At 41.9% G+C, this 16,741-nt stretch overlaps 1 protein-coding gene across 1 annotated transcript in view; it reads right to left on the bottom strand.

The window, feature by feature from the left end:
* Positions 1 to 15,103, bottom strand: part of LOC133450831 (uncharacterized) — a 36,686-nt gene extending 21,583 nt beyond the window's left edge. The window contains exon 1 of the mRNA XM_061729736.1: positions 14,371 to 15,103. Coding sequence (XP_061585720.1) covers positions 14,371 to 15,103 — 733 coding nt within the window. The remainder of the gene's footprint in view (positions 1 to 14,370) is intronic.
* Between the last annotated feature and the right edge of the window lie 1,638 nt (positions 15,104 to 16,741).

The following is a 16,741-nucleotide window of genomic DNA, read 5'->3' as shown; positions in this document are numbered from 1 at the left end:
ACATTCTCACACTCTTCTCTCTTTAGCATCAGGTTAGGATAAGATGAGCAAGTCTTGCGCGTATTTCCTGGAATAAGAGTGACTTCCTGCTTAAGGAGGAGCTTCCTGTATCAGGGTTAGGGTGTAAATATATGTGAGAGTGAAAATAGATGTATGTGTTGAAAAGTAAAGTATATGTGTGAATAGTATATACGTATGTGAAAGGAGAATATATGTGTGTGAGAGTGAAAGGAGAATGTATGTGTGTGAGAGTGAATATATATGTATGTGAAAGGAGACTATATGTGTTTGATAGTGAAAGGAGAATGTATGTGTGTGACAGTGAAAATATATGTATGTGAAAGGAGAATATATGTGTGAGAGAGTGAAAGGAGAATGTATGTGTGTGAGAGTGAAAATATATGTATGTGAAAGGAGAATGTATGTGTGTGAGAGTGAAAATATATGAATGTGAAAGGAGAATGTATGTGTGTGAGAGTGAAAATATATGAATGTGAAAGGAGAATGTATGTGTGTGTGAGAGTGAAAATATATGTATGTGAAAGGAGAATGTATTTGTGTGAGAGTGAAAATATATGAATGTGAAAGGAGAATGTGTGTGTGTGAGAGTGAAAATATATGTATGTGAAAGGAGAATGTATGTGTGTGAGAGGGTCAGAATCAATTATGGCTTGTACGGCCCCTCATACATATAGATGAGCATTATTACTATATTTAATATATATACATATATATACGCATACGTATGCATACACACACATAAATATACACATACAAACCCAGTGAATTATTTTATTTTTTTGTGGGGGTGGGGGGTGGTGACATCCACTGCCAATCCAGGAAGCAAGAACACACGGAGGCTTCACGTCAAGCACTGGAAATCTGCAACAAAAACCACAAACAAAACACAAAACCGACAAAACCGACACGGAGCCGACCAAAAGCAATCGACCCAAATCTTGAGATCCGATCACAGTCTGAGCTAAGCTACCGCTAACTAACCCCAAAAACTACAGAGCAAGCATGCAGGTGAACAAGCCAGTGTGTATGTCTATGTGTGTGTGTGTGTGTGTATGCGTGTATGTATATGATCATGCGTGTGTGTGTGTGTGCCTGCGTGCGTGTGTGTGCGTGCGAGCGTGTGTGTACATGTCTTTGTGGCTGTGTGTGTGTGTGTGTGTTGTGTGTGTGTATATATATGTTTGTGTGGCTGTGTATGTGTGTGTGTATGTATGTGACGGAGTGGCTATATGTGTGTGTGTGTGTGTGTGTGTGTGTGTGTGTGTGTGTGTGTGTGTGTGTGTGTGTGTGTGTGTGTGTGTGTGTGTGTGTGTATGAGTGTGTATATGTATGTGTGGCTAAATTTGTCTGTGTGTGTGTGTATGCATATGTGTGGCTATGTGTGTGTATGTGTGCATGCATGAATGTATGACTATGTATATATGTGTATGTATGCGTGGGTGTGTATATGTTAGTTATAAATCTTTATTTCGGCTTGTACACAATTTTTACAAAACAATGAAAAGGTAAAAAAAAGAAAAAAACACTTCCTTTGCCGAAAAGGTGTAGGCTGAAGCCGTAGCTCATAGTGCCTACCCTTTTTTCTTATGATCAGCTTAAATATATGACATCAGCATTACTCCGTTGAAACAAACAATACATAAAAAAAAAAAAAAAATAAGTAAGACAAAACACAAAATTGACGTTTCACGTTCTAGAATATTCCCGATAGTATACTCTATATTCATAGTGTTTTATATTTATTTACAGTATTTTCTTTAAACATTTCCTTAAACGTGAAGATAGAACTACACATTTTTAGGTTGTTATTACAACTATTCCAAATTTCTCTAGCCTTAATCGATGTACATCTCTTTTTAATATTGGTTCTTGCTGTCATCTCAAACATGAGTTTCCCCCTCAGATCATAACGGGTTTCTTTTATCTGAAACAGGTCCTGAATGTGATTTGGAAGCAGTTTCTTTAAACGCAATTAAAACAGTTTTCTGCTCTACCATATGTCTATGTGGCTATGTGTATGTGTGTGTTTGGGTATGAGTGTGTGTGTGTGTGTGTGTGTGTGTGTGTGTGTGTGTGTGTGTGTGTGTGTGTGTGTGTGTGTGTGTGTGTGTGTGTGTGTGTGTGTGTGTTTGTGTGTGTGTGTGTGTGTGTATGTCTATGTGTGTGTGTGTATGTGTGTGTGTGTGTGTGTGTGTGTGTGTGTGTGTGTGTGTGTGTGTGTGTGTGTGTGTGTGTGTGTGTGGGACAGGAGACGGGCCCGGAGAGAGGGAACCCCCCAACAGGGCGACACCCGCGCGGGCCCGACAACGGAGGGCCCCAGACACAGGCATCCCATTCATTCATCCATTCACCTATCCGATACCTATACTAATAATAATATGATATACTATAAACAATAATAATAATAATAATAATAATAATAATAATAATAACCATCTTTGTATAGTAATAATATCAATAAATTATTACATTTTTTTGTCCTGCCAATGGAGGCCCAAATCCTCCATGGCAGGACCCTTCCATACCGCATTCTCACTGACACAGACGTACAATCACGCACCGTTTCCCCCTTCCCGGGGGGGTCCAGCACCGCCAGAAGGCACCCCAGGCTGCACGGTGAGCCCCGCCAGGCCCGGGTATCCTGACCCACCTATCCCAGGCCGGTGAGGGTGATGTGGGCCCCCTCCTAACCCTGGTGTTGAGTGCATGTGATTAATGCCATAAAAACAGGGAGGGGGGAGGGCCAAGTATCGATTTGACACCGACCCCCCCCTCCCAAACTAAATGTCCTCTTGTCAAATTTATTTATGAAGTGTTGAATGTGCAGTGTCTATTTTGCTGTTAAAACCGTGAGGCGGGGAGTGCCGGGCCACGCGGGACAATGTCCCCCACGCCACGGACCCCCCGCCCCTTCGCCTATGTGCGTATGAATCGTGTAGGGGGGGAAGGAGGGGGAGCGGAGGCCCAAGCCAGGAGGGAGGACCAGCAGAGCCGGCCCTGGAAGGATGCCCACGCTCCCCCACCGGCCATCCAGTTGACGGGGGCCAGGGCCCCACCGTACCTCCACGGGCGCCACCGGCGCCGCCGGAGCCCCCAGAGGGCCCAGGGGCCCCAGGAACCGTTCCAACATCCCCCCATTCATACTGACAACATAAGACATAGACACCTGGGAATGGTGCCACCCCGCCGCCACACCCGCCCGTGCACCCCCCGGCCAGGGGAGGCCCGACCCCCGGACCCGGCCCCACCCCCACCGGGGCCACCCCGGCTGACACCCCAAAGGTCACGGAATCCCCAGAGACGCAGGGGCACACGGCCCCCGCCCAGCGACGGAGGACCAAGGCAGCAATGCCCCCCCAGTGCAGACAGCCACCCCCCACCCAGGCAGGGCCGGGCCCTCCGAGCGGGACCCACACGCCCACGGCCCAGCCCCCCTCAGCAAAACCGGAGACGCCAGAGCCCCCCCCCCCACTGCCATGAGGTAACCCCCCCATAGGCCCACCAGGGGCCACCAGCGGCCCGCGACCCAGACCCCTAAGCCGACCCCCAACCCCAAGGGCTACGGGATCAACACCCCCCCGCCCCCACTAGGTAATGAAGCCAATAATCGGGGACCAGAGAGAGTGCAATTCAGCCGAATGTTGTTCAGTGGAGGCAGACATTATCTCACTACTAATTTGATCTGATAAAGGATTCCTAAAATGGTTGATACATAAACTGGATTTTTGTTTCCAATTCACTAGAATGGTTTTCTTTGCGATACATAAGGCAGTGAGAACCCGGTGTGTCCAGTTAGGTTCCATTTGAATGTCTCCCAGGTGACCTAATATACATACCGTGGGGCACACTGGGATTCTGTTGTTGATCCATGTGGATAAATCCTCACAAATCTCCGTCCAGAAACTCTGTACCGGTGTACAAAACCATAGAGCATGCATATAATTATCTGGGGTGTTCTCTGTGCACTGTGAACAGATATTAGAGGTGACAAAGCCCATCTGGAACATCCTTTGTCCAGTATAGTGTATTCTATGAAGAACGTTGTACTGTATAAGTTGTAAATTTGGGTTCTTAGTCATAGTAAAAATATTTAAACATATTTTCGACCAAGAAATCTGGTCGGTGTTAAGAGAGAGATCCGCCTCCCACTTTGAGATCGGGAGAGAGACTGAATTATCTAATTTAGACACTAACCTGTTTTGAGTTTTGATAACAACTTTAAAGTACTTAGGTTCAGTAAATCTATTATCCTGGCGGGAAGACATAATTCTAATTGTTTAATTTTATACGTATTATTTATTATGGCCTTAAAGTTATTCTATGCAACTTCCTAGAGCTAGCAAGAATTTTGAAAGAGGCACCTCTAAGCCCCGCCCATTCGGTCCGAATGATACAGATTGGTCCAGGTCCAGGAAGGGAAAGAACCAATCAGATGCCTTCATTTTAAACCATGCCCCCTCGCCCTGTCCCATGCGCGCACTCGCTTCCAGCCCCCCGTGTCCACTTCCCACAGGTCCTCCTGGGCTCACAGTGTCCCAGTGTAACCCCTCTCCCTCAGAGAGGCCACGGAGCCCAATAGTTATTTCCAGAGCGGCTCGGTCCCGCTGTGTGAGAGCGGGGAGCAGAGCGTCGGTCCAGGCTGCTGCAGCAGCAGCCCGCGGGGACCCGAGGAGCCACCGCAGCTCCGGCTCGGAAGCTGTATGGGGTCCGTGGGGATGTAGGCGTCTCCATCACGGCGAGAGCGGAGAGCGCCAGTGCACGGCACCGCAGTGGCTGGCGCAGCGCTGCGTCAGCCGGGGACGCGGCAGGAGCACACACACACACATGTAGCCACAGCTACGCCGTAGGGTACGCCGTAGGGTACGCCGTAGGCTACGGCGTAGCTCCCTTCCGCCTGCCTGAAAAATGCATGTAACCTACTGTAAAATGTCACAGGAAGGGGTATCAAAAGTGCTGATATGGGGTGCATACAGTAAGAAGCTGTAAACAGGTTACTTTTTTACCTGTTTTCCAGTCTGAATGCCCTTATGACAGATGCCACGGTGAATCTGCTGAGATTTGGCTGGACTCTCAGTCCAGCCAAATCTCAGCGTCAATCCATGGTTCACAACATGGTCCACAAGAGTTGCGCGAATTTCATTGCTTAAAGTTGGACCTCTTCTCCTTTCAGCTTCACCTCTTCCTGCTTGAAGTCTTCCTCTTCCCCTTCCTCTACCTCTTCCTCTACCTCTACCTCGGCCTCTGCCTCCTTCTCCTCCTTCTCCGATTCTCCCTCTCATCCTCACTCTTCCTTTTCCTCTTCCTTACATTTTTTCCATTTTATAGTGCTTAAACCTGATTGGTGTGTCTACAATTAAGCAATCTTGTGTTTGCACACCTGATGGCAGTGTTCAATAGACTGGCTCATAGGTGTGATAATTTGACAGCCAGTGCTTTAGAAGTGCAAGGAAGTGACATCTTGATATACTTCTGTGTCTAATGCATAGACGTGTGTGTTTCAAATCACTGTGTGTATTGTTTTGCACAAAGTGTGAATGGACTCATTGTGCTTACAGTGATGCAAATCTGGGGCCGAGTTTTGCTCCCTGAGTGTAAGGTTTTGATAATTGGGCAAAACTTTAGATTTTAGTGTTTATTCAATCGTAAAAAACTGTAATACTTTTGAAACATTTATGATGTTTAATGCTTTGACTGATGAATGGTAAGTCCGAAATTACGAGCTCGTTGCCAAACACTTGCTCTGAGTCCAGCCATTGACTATCTAAAGAATGATCTTTTGACCATTTTACAATATACTGTAATTTATTGGCTATGAAGTAATACTGGAAATTAGGTAACTCTAAACATCCACATTCCTTGCATTTTTGCAATGTCTTTAAACTAATATGTCGAGTTTTATTCTTCCACAAATATTTTGATACATATGAGTCCAATGATTTAAACCAGGAAAAAGGGGGTTTGGATGGTATCATTGAGAAAAAATAATTTACTTTTGGTAAAACCATCATTTTAATGGTGGCAATTCTTCCCATGAGTGAAATGGAAAGAGAATTCCATCTGGAAAGATTATCTTCTATTTTCTTTAAAAGCTGAACATAATTTAATTTTATTAACTCTGACAACCTAGGGGAAATATTTATACCTAAATATCTAATGTTCCCTGTTTGTAATTTAGTATTGGCTATATTCCTTAAATTGCAGTTAACACACAAAACAGTGGATTTAGAACAATTAATAGAATAGTCCGACAGAGATGAAAATCCCTCTATAAGTGCAATTGTCTGTATATATATATATATATATATATATATATATATATATATATATATATATATATATATATATATATATATATATATATATGTGTGTGTGTGTGTGTGTGTGTGTGTGTGTGTGTGTGTGTGTGTGTGTGTGTGTGTGTGTGTGTGTAAATATACATATGTGTGTGCATATATGTGTGTATATATATTTAATTTCATTTTTATTTATACCGATCATGGAAATATGCAAACAAAAGAAACAAACAAGTAGAATGACAACACAATCAAAAGCTTATTCCATAACCAGAAAGGAGCAGGAAGAAGAAAATCTTATTTTACCTGCCCCTCCCTCAAAACAAAATGAACAATAATAACAGATGGTCTGCACAATTACTCAGTTAACATCACAAAGAAAGAAAAACAAAAAAATCAAAGATAGATTGTCTGTCTCCATACACATATATTATACATTTTGACTATTTCATTCATACATTGCTATTTTTTTCTCTTTCAATTTCTTTTTAAACTGAAATATGTTTATACAGCCCTTTAAATCTTAATGTAATGAATTCCATAACTTAATTCCAACAACAGAAACACCCATCTGCTATAAAGTTGTTCAGGCAAATAGATGTTTAAAATTAAATTTTCTACGACTATCTTCATTATTTGAACTGAAAGTAAACATGTATTGTACGTTTTCTGGTAATGCTTTACATTTAGCTGTACATGATTGTGAGTGTCTGTGACTTAACCAAATCATCTAGTTTCAGTTAATCTTGATTCAATAAATAATCTGTTGGTGTTTTCTCTGTAATGTGTATTGTAAATAACTCAAAGACTTTTCTGTAATAAAAATAAAGGATTCATATTGGTTGGATATGTGTTGCCCCAGATTGCAACACAATAAGTTAAATAAGGCAAAATTAATGAACAATATAGAATTCTCATTACTGTATGATTTAACACAAACTTAGCCTTATTCAAAACAAAAATATCTTTGCACACTTTTGATTTTAAATGAGCTATATTTTGTATTTGTATTTATTTATTTATTTATCACAATTTAAAAAATAGTGCAAGGAGAGAACGAAGCTCAGAGGGCTTGTACAAAGTTCCACTCCCGTCATCTAGTGTAAACAGAAAATTAAATGTACAAACATAGGAAAACTCTAATTATAAACATGAAAAGAAAACAAGGATACATAATAGGGAATACATTGCTATATGACCTTTCCATATCAATTTCTCATCTATAGTAACACCTAAAAACCTAAATTGTGATACTCTATCAGTTAAAACTCCTTCTAAAGGACTTTTAATTAATTATATGCTCAGGTATAATATTTATAATCCTCAGGTATAATATTGTAATGAAGTGCTGTAATAGTTTTTATAATGTAATAATAGGTATACTTTTTTTGATAAAGTAAAGCTTGCTGTTATATTTTTTATTTTTATTCTGTATTCAAGCAACATAATAAACTGCAAAACACATAAATCAACCCACATTTTTAATCATGTTGCATAATTACCTCTAAACTAAACTAAAAGATATAAACTCAATATCATCACATGTGTAGCAGATGCTGGACTTTACAGATCTGCTCTCCAGCTGCTAGTAGAATAAATATCTGCTCCATCAGGCAGAAATGTGGTTTTATTTCCCAAATTCTTTAAAACATCTTCCTTCTTTACGAGTTCTCTGATCTTTGATGTTTTTATTTCCAATCCATGACTTAACCACAACACTGTTGTAGGAAACAGCTGAATCTGAGATGCTGCTATCCAGTAGGTAGATATCTTGATGTCACAGGAAACTTACCAGAAAAGTTCTTGATAGATGTTTGCTACTTTATTTTATTATATATTGATATTTTATTTTGTACATTTTGTACAGTCTGTTCTTATAGTTACCTATTCTTATCCTATATGTTATCCACTGTTACTGTGTGTAATGCTGTCGCTACACCACAATTTCCCAGCTTGGGATAAATAAAGTATATCTATCTATCTTTAATAAGAAGTTCTAGAAGAACGTCTGAGGGACGGGATGAATTCAGGGACTAGTTCCTCAAAGACAGATGTTTAATGAATCTTATTTCATAACACAAGACAAACTCAGCAGAAGCAGGAGGAAATGAGAGGCTAGACAGAGTTTGAGACAGAAAGCGGAGGAAGTGAAGAATGTCTGTTAAAAAAAACTTGTGACACAATACAGAAGAAAAGAGGAACAAGTGGTTGAATTTCAGCGAAAAATTACCAGAGGGTAATCCAGAGGGAATTGAAAGACAATATGAGCATTAAAAACGTCTGAAAATGCTTTCCAATCCCTCTGTGTGGTCATCACGAGTCCACTCGGGTCAGTCCTCTCATTTCCTCCTGCTTCTGCTGAGTTTGAGTCTTATGTTGTGAGATTAGATTCATTAAACATCTGATCTGTGAAGAACTTCTCATGTAGTTCATCAGACCGGTACCGTGTCTGATTAGTGTGGGTTTAGTCGTCTTCCACAAACATGTTGTTCTGAGAACTGCAGGTTATTTTGTCTGAAACCAGCTGTGTTCTGTAAAACTGCTGTTCTGGAGACTCTCTGGGTCTCTGCTGCTCTGAAACTTGTACGTTTTTACCCTTTTGCATCCAAAACATAATTCACTAATTGGAGACATATTGCCAAGTCCTCATTTAAATAAAGTCCTACATAACAGATGTAATTCCATTTATCAGGGTACCTGAATCTGCAACGATGAGTTTTGTCTAAAAGGAAAGTTCTGAAGCGAGTGTTGAAGGTAGCGAGGGGTCCTGAACACCAGCTGGTTGGTTCCACCAGGGATTACTGAAGGTTCTACGTCCTCTACGACCTTTGGAACGTCTGCACATCTGCTGCGTGGACCCAGAAGATGTGGAACGATGAGGTCTTTCAGACGGGTCAGAGCTATGCCCTTAACAGTTTTATATGTGAGAAGATGCTTTATTTCCATCCTGTGTTTGTAGAAGTATTTCAAATAAATATAACGTCCCCATTGTTATTGTAGATGGATGTTCCCTGGTCCAGGTCTTTGAGGGATGCAGTACTTCATGTTCTAGATGTTTCTCTGCGCCACCACACCTGATTCAAACCAGCAGCGAGTCCTTAAGCTCTGCAGAAGTCTGGAAAAAGGACCGACCTAGCTCGAACTCAAACAGGAAGTCCAGCATTTTTTATTTATTTATTTATTTTTTTAATCTTTTTATATTGGTATTTTTTTTGGCGATAATAAAATGGTACAAAACAAAAATTAAAATCAACCCTATCCAATATGCTATCTTTTAAACCCCAACCCACCCACAATTGCATGGCTGTACAAAATTATATATAGATGTGCCGAAAAAAACAACAACAAAAAAAACCCACAGTACAGTAATACAAAAACAGATTTTACACAGATTGTAGCCTGACATTGTAGCCTGACATGTGAACAGGGCTAGGTATGGCAGTCCAAGGCATTCTGAGACGGGGGAGTGAGGCCCCATAGAGCTGGGACAGGCGGGCGCTGGAATGCGCAGAAATCCCAGAACACCAATAAGGTTTCAGGCCAGGTTTCAGTTTCCATCACAGTCCTGTCCATCCGGATCAAGGCAATGCCAAATATCCCGGCCAAATAAACAAAAACAAAACAACAATAGCACTACAAAAAAAGAAATAAAAATTGTTACAATAATTGCAAATTAAAAGGGGAACATAAAGAGATAGAGGGGGAAGGGTGAAAGAGAGGGGCGGTGGTGGTGTGGGGGGGGCGGGGATCCTAAACCCAATTCAGATTATTGCTCATCCCAATTCAAAACTTTTAGCCTTTCATAATAAACTAAGAAGGGGAGCCATATTTTGCGAAACTTCACCAGGGAGCCTCTCAGTGTGAATTTGATCTTTTCTAATTTTATGTATAAGAGAACATCCTTAATCCATCTGCTATGTGTGGGGGGGGGACTGGTGCTTCCATTTAAGAATAATTAGTCGACTCGCAAGTAGAGTTGTAAATGCAATAAAATCATGCATACTATTACTAAAAGCGGCCCCGTCTGGTCTCACGCCGAATATACTGTAGCCATGAGTGGGTTAATAGAAAGACCGGAAATCTCACTCAAGGACTTAAATATTTCCCTCCAAAATGTTTCCAGAGCTGAACAGAACCAGAACATGTGAGCGAGAGTGCATGGGGAGTGTTTGCATCTATTACAAGCTGGATCAACATTTGGGAAAATCTTTGCCAACCTGGAGTTGGTAATGTGGAGTCGGTGCAGGACTTTAAACTGAATAAGCCCATGTCTAGCACAGGGCGAGGAGGTATGAACATGATCAGTCATTCCATCCCACTCAACCTCTGAGAATCGCATGTCCAAGTCCTGTTCCCAGGCTCGCCTCAGGTGGTCCAGCATCTGTGGGTTAATAGAACTAATCATTGTATAGATGGAAGTTATTAGGCCCTTGGTAGTGGGGTTCAAATCTAGAAGTTGGTCAACTGGAGAGCCTGGAGGTAAATTTGGGAAACAGCAAAATTTTTTCTGTACAAAGTGTCTTATCTGCAGATATCGAAAGAAGTGAGTTCCGAGAAGATTAAATCTCTGTATAAGTTCTACAAAAGAAAGGAAAATGTTGGTAGAAAATAATTTTTTTAAGCATCTGATTCCACTTCTATGCCATAGTTCAAATGCGTGTCAGTATTGGAAGGAATTAAGGCAATATTAAAGGCTATAGGACATAAGATGGATGCTTCCTGTAGACCGAAATGCTTCCTAAATTGAGACCAGATTTTTATGGTATGAGAGACAATGGGATTAGAGGTCGTGACCTTCACACAGATGGGGAGGGATGAGCAAACGATAGAGCTGAGAGAGAACTCGCTACAAGATTCCTCTCCCTGCACCCAAACAGAAGCTCCGTCTGCTTCAGAACGGTCAGTCCAGAAGAGTATCTTCTGTATGTTTGGGAGGGCTAATCCTCCTAGTTTCTTTGGTCTCTGTAGAAAAGCTTTCCTAATACGATGACCCTTATTGCCCCATACAAAGCCTAGAATTAATTTGTCCAGATTAATGAAAAAGGATTTCTTAATAAATATAGGAACGTTCAGGAATAAATAAAGAAAACGGGGGAGGATAATCATCTTAATTAAATTAATCCTGCCTACCAGAGACAGGGGGAGAGCGAATCACCTTGTCAAATCTTCTTTACATCGGTCTAATACCTGGCCAAAGTTATGTTTGAAGAGCGCGCTGAGAGATCGTGTGACCATTATTCCCAAATATTTAAATCCATTTTGTGTTTCTTTAAATGGGATCGAGGCTGTCAGAGGCTGTCAGAGTGTTGTGTTGTGTTGATGGAGAAGTATTCGCTTTTAGAGAAATTAAGTTTGTAACCAGAGAGCTTACCAAAATTCGGCAGAATAGAGAGGATATGTGGAACAGACAGAGTGGGATTGGAGATGTAAAGAAGTAAATCGTCAGCATACAATGAGACCTTATGCTCTGTGTCGCCCCGAGTGATACCGGTGAAGTGTGGACACTGACGTAGGGATGCAGCTAGTGGCTTGATGGCGATTACAAATAAAAGGGGCGAGAGCGGGCAGCCCTGCCTTGTGCCCGCTGTAGCTGAAAGTACGGAGAGTGAACATTATTAGAGCAGACAGAGGCTGTCGGAGATGAGTACAGCAGCCTCAGCCAGGACACAAAGTTAGAGGAAAAACCGAATTTCTGCATTGAAGTGAAGAGATACGCCCACTCTACCCGGTCGAAAGCCTTTTCAGCATCTAAGGAAACAATTGCTTCTTGAGTGTCAGACCGGGTAGGTGTATAAATAACATTGAAAAGTCGTCGCACATTATGAGAGGAGTTGCGCTTTTGAATGAAGCCAGATTGATCGGTGGAAATTACAGAGGCGAGCTAGAGCGTTGGCAAGGATCTTGAAATCTACATTAAGGAGAGAAATGGGCCTATAAGATTCACAGAGGTATCTTTTTTGACCAGTAAGGAAATAGAAGCCTGGGTCAAAGTTGTTGGAAGATGGCCACAGTCAAAGGACTCAGTTAACATAGCAAGAAGTGGAGATAGTAGCGTAGAAAACTTTTTAAGGAATTCGACACAGAATCCGTCCGGGCCTGGGGATTTACTGCTTTGCATAGCCGTGATCCAGTAATTCCCGGTAAAGTCAGGGGATTATCAAGCGTAGAATTTAGTTATTCATCAACCGATGGTAAGTGTATGCCGTCGAAAAATGATTCAACTAGGGATGAATTATTCCGACATTCTGAAGAGTATAAGGTTGTGTAGAATTTAGAGAAACATTCATTTATGTCTTTATGGTTGGTTAACATAGTGCCTGTGGGAGATTTAACTTGAGGAATCAAGCGAGATGAGGTGAATGAACGACCCTGGGAGGCTAGGAGCTTGCTAGCCTTTTCTCCGTACTCATAACATTTATGGCGACTTTTTAGCAACAAACATTCCTCTTTGGAAGTTGATAGTAAATCATATTCCGTCTGAAGGTGCTGCCTCTCCTTATACAACTCGGGGTCAGGTGATCGAGCATATTGTTCGTCCAATCTAAGAATCACCTGCAATAGCTCTTTAAGTTTAGCGACCTCATGTTTCCTATTATTAGAAGAATAGGAAATGATCTGGCCTCGGATGTATGCCTTGAGAGCCTCCCATAAGGTTGATCTAGAGATTTCAGGTGAATCGTCAAATTCCAGTTAGGCCTTGATTTCGGAGGTCAGAAATTGTGAGAATTTGTCATCCGCAAGTAAGAGAGGGTTAAGTCTCCAGGGCGAAAAAGAAGGAGGTTGGTGTGGTATAATCAATTCAAAAGCGACTGGGGCATGATCTGATATGACGATACTATCGTACGAACAATTTTTAATTAAGGGAGAAGATTATTATCCAACAGAAAGTAATCAATACGGCTGAAGGAGTGATGGACCGGAGAGAAAAAAGAAAAGGCTTTGGTTGAAGGGAATAGGAATCTCCAGGGGTCAGAGAGGCCATATTGATCACATAGCGCTTGTATAACTGTCGCTGACTTGGGCGGAGTTATTATTTTGGGCGACGCCCGATATAATAACAAAGCGGCCTCTACCATCAGACTCAACCTTTTCGACAACAAACGGGATGTTTTTGTGTATCAAGATTGGCAGATCCACGACTCTTAATGTTAAACTGTGAATGGTATACTTGGCCAACCCAGCTGCGTCGAATACTAGGGATATCAGAATTACAAAGATGGATCTCCTGAAGGAAGGCTATACCGACCTTCAAAAGTGAGAGATGTGAGAGAACTTTGCAACACTCATTTAGGCAAAAGTGTTATGGTAAAAATAGTGCAAGATAAGATTACGTTTGTAAGGGCCAGTTTGGATGTGAAATTGAGTCTTGGCAGGAAGGGCTGGAAAGAGGAGGGGGATGAGAAGGGGGTAAAGAGAGAAAATGGGGGAGGAAAGAGAAGGGGAGGGGTAAATAAATAAATGAATAAATAAAATGAACACAAACGGTACAGCAAAACATGCCCCTACCCAGCGACCCACCCACAACATCTCCCCAGTGAGATGCCTAACTTTAACGTGAACTGTTTGTCTGTTAACTTACCTACGACTAAACTGTCACTAGTTAACGTGACCTAACTCTTCTGCTCCGAGTTATCTATAAATAACAGTGCAGAGAAAAAACATAGGGTAAGCGCCGTATACACAAAGTAAGGAAAAGGTATCAAAAGACCACTCGGACATGAAGTGACCGTAAGCATTAGCAAAAAGGAGTATTAAGATCTTAAAATCAAATAGAAATAAACTCAAAAGTCTCCTTATGAGATAGGTGGTAGCATACAACCAATATAACCCTTTGAAGCTGGTGAAAGCATTGAGCTGATGCAGCAAAAAAAAAAAAAAAAGGGGGGGGAGGGGGCCTGATCATTGATCAATGATTGAATGGTACAAATGAGGAGCGGCTACCAGAAGCTAATAGCTAACGTTAGCTAACTATCAACTCCCAGTAACTTAACAGCCGGAAGCCTAATTACAGTACCGGAAAACAGCGGGGCAGTCCCAGTGTAACATCCTCAGTCACCTGGCGGCTGCGGGGTCTTTTGCTGCAGGAAGGTGGTGACCTCCGGAGGCGAATCAAAGAAATGCTTCTTCCCACCATAAACGACGCAGAGCCGAGCTGGGTGTAGCAGAGCATATTCCAGCCCAGCCTCGCGCAGCCTGCCTTTGACCGGGATAAAAGCGGCCCGTTTCTTGGCCAATTCCACGGTGAAATCATGATAGAAATGCACTCTCGCTCCTCTGAAGAACAGTTGGCCCTTTTCCCTCGACAAGCGTAGAATACGTTCCTTCGTCTGGAAGTGGTGAATTCCGATGAAGGGTTGCGGCGGCTGGTTCTGCCTCAGCGGCGGAGCTAGCGATCGGTGCGCCTTGTCTACGACCGGGGCTCTGGCGAAGCTCTCCTTCCCTAAAACCTCGAGCAGGAACGCCTCCATGAACGCAGCGGGACGGGGTCCTTCTTCTCGCTCGGGGACTCCTATCACCCTGATGTTCTTCCGTCTGGAGCGGTTTTTAAGATCCTCCAGCTTCAGCTTCATCTTAGCGTTTTCCTGCACCAGATCAGCGCACAAGGCCTCCAGAGCACCGACACGTGCGTCCACATCGGTAAGTGAATCACCGACCTCTTGCAACTTCACCTCGTGTGCTTGTAATGTTGACTGAAGCGTTTTAAGCTCGGACAGTATCTCGCTCCGTGACGCGCAGATTTCGGATCGTATCTCGTCCAGGAGGCTTTTAATATTGGAGGGTTTCAGCATTGCTTCGGTGCTAGCGGTGCTAGCAGTGCTAACACGCGGTTGACTCGGTCTTACAAGGGTTTTGTTTCGGCGGCATCCTCGTTGTTGAAGGTCCACTGTACAAGTTGTACCTTGAGCGGGCATCAGCAGCGACTTTATCGGTGGAAAAGGGTATTAAGAGGCAAAAAAAAAACTAAAGTATCTCGGAGCAGCGGACTTGCGGTGTTCTCACAGCGCCATCTTACCGGAAGTCAGGAGACGAACACTTTGATGTATAACACACCTGGGTGCATGTTACGGTTCGGGCCGTATTAACTGCCGAAGAAATGGTATAAATTGCGCCAAAATTACACGATTAATTCAAAATGTTAAAAATGGCCGACTTCCTGTTGGGTTTCGGCCATGGTGCCAAGAGACTTTTCTTTAAGTTGCGACATGATACAGGTGTTTACCGATTTTCGTGCATGTACGTCAAACCGTATTGTGGGGCTTGCGGCACAAAGTTTTCTAGGGGGTGCTGTTGAGCCATTTTGCCACGCCCATTAATGCAAACCATTAAATATAACATTTTTCACCAGGCCTGGCTTGGTGCAAAATTTGGTGACTTTTGGGGCACGTTTAGGGGAAAAAAAGGCCCTCTTTTCGTCAGAAGGAAAATAAAAATAACGACAAAAATTCCTACGGATACAATAGGGCCTTCGCACTGTAAGTGCTCGGGCCCTAATTAAAGCTGCGAGCAGCGTTTATGATGCCTTGGCCCTTGTGATGGAGATTATAACACACAACCCTCTTAAAAAACACACACACACACACACACACACACACACACACACACACACACACACACACACACACACACACACACACACACGCACACACACACACACACACCCTTCCATGTTAAATCCTACAGTGAAACGTCCCTGTCTTCCTTTTTACTGCAGAGCTTAAGTTTAAACATTGAATTAAATATTTGTAATGGTAGAATCCCATATAAACATGTGCAAATCTGTGTGTAGGCCTGGCTAAATGAATGTCTTCATTCAGAAATTAGAATATAAATAATTTTGTGAAAAAAAGAGTTCATATGGGTATAAACATGATATATTCATATGAATAAAAGGTACATGAAAGATAGTTAAAATGCTTAAATATGGGTAAAATGTATTCAAATGTAAGACTCATATTCTTTACAGTTCAAAGATGACAAATTAAGTGCAGTTAAATGATTATATTTTGCTTGATGTGTACATGAGCCAGACTCAGCCTAACTATTACCAACATCATGTGTCAAACACTGTTGTCTTTGCTTTCATTAGATGTCCTTATGCTAGAAGCCAATCCGGTTTCAGTCTGGCTCTCAGAACTGTATATTTGTATATTTAATTGATTAATATTCTGTTAAAAATATTGTTATACATTTATAAGCATAAATTAAAATTGCTCTAATTAAATTAATTAACTTTGTAAAACCTTTATATAACTCTCAGTAAAATAATTCAATTGCCTCGTCAAGAGTCTCAAAGAATGAATATAGAATGTATAGATAAATAATTAATAGATAAATAAAAGTTAAGAATTATAAATGTCTTGTTTAAAAGTGTTTCCATTTCTATTTATACCTCTCAGCACAGGATTACATAATGGCTGTTTTGGGAT

Source organism: Cololabis saira, chromosome 9, assembly GCF_033807715.1.
Source record: "Cololabis saira isolate AMF1-May2022 chromosome 9, fColSai1.1, whole genome shotgun sequence".
Lineage (NCBI taxonomy): Eukaryota > Metazoa > Chordata > Actinopteri > Beloniformes > Belonidae > Cololabis > Cololabis saira.
Note: the sequence above shows the minus strand (reverse complement) of the source record. Positions and strands in the feature narration are given on the sequence as shown.